This window comes from Brassica napus, chromosome C2, assembly GCF_020379485.1.
Source record: "Brassica napus cultivar Da-Ae chromosome C2, Da-Ae, whole genome shotgun sequence".
NCBI lineage: Eukaryota > Viridiplantae > Streptophyta > Magnoliopsida > Brassicales > Brassicaceae > Brassica > Brassica napus.
The window spans coordinates 25,728,383-25,733,280 of NC_063445.1; the positions used below are offsets into that span (position 1 = coordinate 25,728,383).

General features: G+C 28.6%; 1 protein-coding gene across 1 annotated transcript; it reads right to left on the minus strand.

Moving 5' to 3' along the window:
• Nucleotides 1–728: 728 nt before the first annotated feature.
• Nucleotides 729–1,413, minus strand: LOC106390979 (defensin-like protein 3). Its single transcript, XM_013831542.3, has 2 exons — nt 1,185–1,413; nt 729–1,084 (listed from the first exon to the last, which is right to left on the minus strand). The coding sequence occupies exons 1-2, from the start codon at nt 1,246–1,248 to the stop codon at nt 891–893; spliced, it is 258 nt and encodes an 85-aa protein (XP_013686996.1). The 5' UTR covers nt 1,249–1,413; the 3' UTR covers nt 729–890.
• Between the last annotated feature and the right edge of the window lie 3,485 nt (nt 1,414–4,898).

Genomic DNA, 4,898 nt, shown 5'->3' on the forward strand with positions numbered 1-4,898 from the left:
ATGTTTAAAATGTGATATTTTACATATAAAAGTACAAAAAATTCCGTCCCGCGTACTCCCCGATTTTTTTCCGCTTTTCCAATAAATCGCTAGGCCCGTGTGTGCCGCACGCGTAGTGCCTAGCGAGTTTCCGAACAAGGGTTCTATATGAGGATATTTTATTTGAAAACTCCTTTCATTCTCTTTTTTATTTTTTGATATTTTCTTTTTAATATTATAAATATATTTGATGATATATCTTTTTCAGCAGAGATGCTTTAAGATACATGACGAAGTTATAGTTACATAATTTGTAGAGGTGCAAGAGGATTCAAGGATACTGTTATTTCCATTTGCTCGAGCCACAAGAAAAAAAAAATTTCATTCTGTAATGGTGTATGTCACCGGACTATTATAATCTTCTGTCATAAACCTTATAAGATAAAATATCGTTATAGATTGTCGTATTGAGTTGTCAACAACATACATATGTATATAGTTTTAGTAATCTAGCATGCATAAATTAACCTATAGCAATAACACCCACATCATGACAACCTCTGCTCAAGGAAGGATGAAGAAAACCCAAAGCTCAATCACTATCGGTTGCAAAGTAATCTGCTTAAGATATGCTTTGTTTTTTCTCTTTTTATGCAACCACACTAGTATTTCTATGGCATGGTCAAGGCGTTCGACCGTATATCGGGTCGGGGTTGGGCCTTACAAATTTCTATGTACAAGAAGATACGTCGTGCATAAAATTTTATATTATAACCAATCCAACATAAACATAGGTGTACATGCCATTAAGCCACTCATGGAGTGACACAGACTTATTTTATAAAAATCCACACACAATTAAGCACCATAGAGTTTTGGTAGATGAATCGCATGGGAAGTAACATATACATTTAGGAGTTGGGGAAGCATGGGAAGTAACAGATACATTTAGGAGTGGGGACGGCATTGTTGCATTTTCCATCTTGTGCTCCCTCAAGGTTAATGCACTGATTCATGCACGCATTGTCGTATTGACAGACTCCTGAAAATGATGTACTTGGATTTCGCTTCTCGCACCGCTTCCCTCCACGTAATGCTGATGCTTCTGCATATACATAACTCAAAGTTAATCGCATCAAAATAAATGAAAGGAAAACTTCAAAATACATTTGGCCATGCATATGAGACTATTTATTACTACTCACCAAGAGCAGCAAAGAGAACAAGAGCAGCAAAGAGAAGGGTGATGATGGACGCAAACTTAGCCATGATGTATATATTACTTTTATTTTTTCAATGTATCTGTGTATGTGTAGTGTGAGGAACCAACGCTAAGATAACCTCTATTTATAGTGAAATGATGGTGAGTTAGTATTTTACTTGTGCAATTGCACAATAATGTAGCAACCCCACAAATTAAATACATACGTCCTTTTTCTAGTAGAAAACATTAACACACAAATACCTTGTTTATAGTAGACGAATTAAAATCTTGACCAATTCATAAACAGTGTGCTGACGATGGGTGGTTCTAATGCTACGTTGTTCATTTGCAGTGTACATGAGGATAATATCTTGACCAAGACATAGTTTTTGGTCAATATACTAAATCTTCACCAATTTGCTTTCACCACCAGATTTTTTTTCTTCTGTGGAGCTTCTTTTCTCATCCATTCATATTTTTTATTTATTTAAAATATACGAGAGGTTCTACCATGATGCTACTACACCCTGTCTGAATGAACAATATCCTAAACCCCAAAACTTATACTTAAACAAGTGGACTATATATTAGAAAATAACTGATATTTTAAAATAATAATAATAATATCATATTCAATTTTCAAATTCATATTTAGATATAGACTTCTGACCGTGTCCCACTTGGCCTTTCTCGCACAACTTCTTCACATATGTCATGCTAAATTATCAAATAACTTGAAATGCAAAATTTAAAACTCAATATTTCATGCATACTAGAAAATCTTTACTCCCAAAAGTAGTAAATATGTCATGAGCAAAGAGGAGAAGGATGATGATGGTAACAAATGTTTTTTTACTTTTACTTTTTAATGTTTGGATCGCGAATACAAATAAAATCTCATATTAAAAATTTAGACAAATAAAATCTAATATATAATAGAATGTCCAATTCTGATTAATTAGTGCAAGATCATTTGGGAATGAATCCAAACAAAATTCATACATGTTTTGTTTCAAGCCTAAAATAAATAATATCATACTAATCGATCTAGAAGAGTTGGGCAAGGGTTTGAAAAGACCCAACAGTATATATGTGTACTGTGTGAAGAATCATAGTTACGAATGTTAAAAGCAGATCATGTAGTTCAAGTATAACAAGTGTAGATCAAATAGATCATATATATGAGATATGAAGATCAAACAGATCATGCATGAGAGATAAAAGATCAAACGGATCATGCAGGCAGATCAAGCAGATCAAAAAATTATTATAATTTAAATGATAAAAATTTCAAATCAAACATAATACTCCCTCCGTTTCATAATACTTGATGTTTTGTAATAATGCACAAATATTAAGAAAATTACATTTCCCTAGAAAAATATTTTAAAGATATAATTATAAAATCAGTTAACCAATTGTAAAAAAAAAGACAGTAAAATCTAATTGGTTGAACAGTTTCCAATAAAATTAAAATTAACCTTAAAATCTCAAAACTTTCTTAAAATCTCAAAACTTCATGTAAATTGAAACAAAACAAACCTTCTAAAACATCATCTATATTGAAAAGGAGGGAATATATGCTTAAATAACAAAAACTATAATAAAATATACCAAAACACATAATATAGAAATATATTACATAAACAACAATAAATCTTGCACTAAAACCATGTTACTGCAATTTTGAAATCAATATATAAAAACATTAAAATTTAATGAAATATATATATCTTCCACTAGTATACATATTTAAATTTTATCACAGCACCAATGCAACCATAAAGCATATCACTGTATTAAGGTTCAGGCAGTACACTTTCAACTCACTAAATCCCTTGAGAATCTTATTCACAACCATTGGATTCAGAAAATCTGTTATCTCACAAGATGAAAGTAAAATGCCATTAGTATTAGAGAACCAAAGACCAACAAAGAGAGCCAACAACACAAAACACACAAAGCATGTTGAAAATAAAAAATACAGTAGAATCTCTATAAATTAATACTCGCTAAATTAATAAGTTTATAAATTAATAAATTTTGCCGGTTCCAATTTAGACCGGTTCAAGACACAAATCGATAAATAATAAGATAATATTTTTTTAGAAAATTCTATGTAAATTCTATGTATGCATATTTTATATAAGTAAGAACCTATTATTATATGCAATATATACAAATAATATAATAAAATTAATATAAATTTCAAAAAATAACAATTAATGTCTATACACTAAAATCAAATATTTTTTCTTATCTTAAAATAAACATATTTTAAAATAAAAAATCTAAATAAGATTTTTTTTTGTAATTAATATTTCTATTGATTAATAAAATTTCAAGTCTCAACAATATTAATTTAGAGAAGTTCTACTGTATATGACTAAGTCACATTCACTATCTACACAAAAATCAAATGGACTATAGAACCAAAATACCCAAGTGAATATTCAACCTGATTTTCAACGTAAAAATCATACCTTTAGCCGGAGACATTGCTCTTTATTTTTAGTAATTATAATATATGATTTTACATTTTTATTAGTAAAGAACTCAATTTAATTTTAAGATAATGATTTTTTTGTAATTGCCAGTTAAAGTAGACCGATAAAGATGTCTACAGTAAAATATATTTTATTGTAAGTCTACTAAACCTTAAACCACAAAAATCAAACTCTAAATATTTGCTTAATAATCAAAAGGCTCAATTATTATATCAAATATCCAAATATACAAAATATAAACTACTCAACACTAATAGGCAAACTTAAATCAATAAATCAAAAAATCCCAACCTAAAATCTAACCCTTAAAGACATAACATGATATAATATTTTGTTGTGAAACCATAGCCAAGGTTCCAACACATGGTTACAAAATCAATATATATCATTTTAAATTGTTCAATTATATAAAATTTAAATTTATAAACTTCATAATAACCCTTATATTGAATTAAATATTTAACAAAAATTATTTTATACATTTTAAAATTAAATTATTAGATCAAACTACGATGTAGACTATATAATAAGTCTAGATAGAAGACTTCTTAGGAGGTCTACATAGTAGATATGTAGACTTCTTTTGTTACATATAAACTTACGAATGACATAACCGTATAATAATTTCTGATTTTTTGTTTGGTCATAAGAGTTAAATAATACTTTTACAACTCCTAGTTTTGCAGATGATTGAATATGAGAACTAATTAATTTTAGGTTTAAAATAAATATTTGGGTTGTTTTTGGCACATTCTCCCTTGAAATTAATATCAAATGATATGATTTGTGTATAAAATAGAAAATAGACAATATCATTTATTTTTAAATATGTATATGTGAAATTAGAATAGTTGGGTTTGCACGCGACAGGGTTATCCCAAAGTTGTGAAAAGGTTTCTTCTGTGACTTAAACTTCATTTAACATTATTCAACTATAAAGCCACATAAAACCCCACATCCAAAGCAATTCCAATTCATAACTTACCACTTAGATGATCGTATTCACATCGCATAAATCTTGACATATATCTATTCTATTAAAACAGCAGTATGACCAGTTGATAAAGTGTGTTCAACTTATTTCATAACCATCTTCTAAATATCAATAACTAGGTTAAGATCCGCATCTTGCGCGGGATAAACATTATATATATAAATTATTTTATATATTATATGTTTATAACATATTATGAAATAATAAATATCTA

Bases quoted from the DNA above. Each gene is read 5' to 3' on its own strand.
- LOC106390979 (XM_013831542.3), bottom strand. From the start codon at position 1,248: ATGGCTAAGTTTGCGTCCATCATCACCCTTCTCTTTGCTGCTCTTGTT. The intron at 1,085-1,184 runs GTGAGTAGTAAT...ATGTATATGCAG, and splicing joins TGTTCTCTTTGCTGCTCTTG to AAGCATCAGCATTACGTGGA.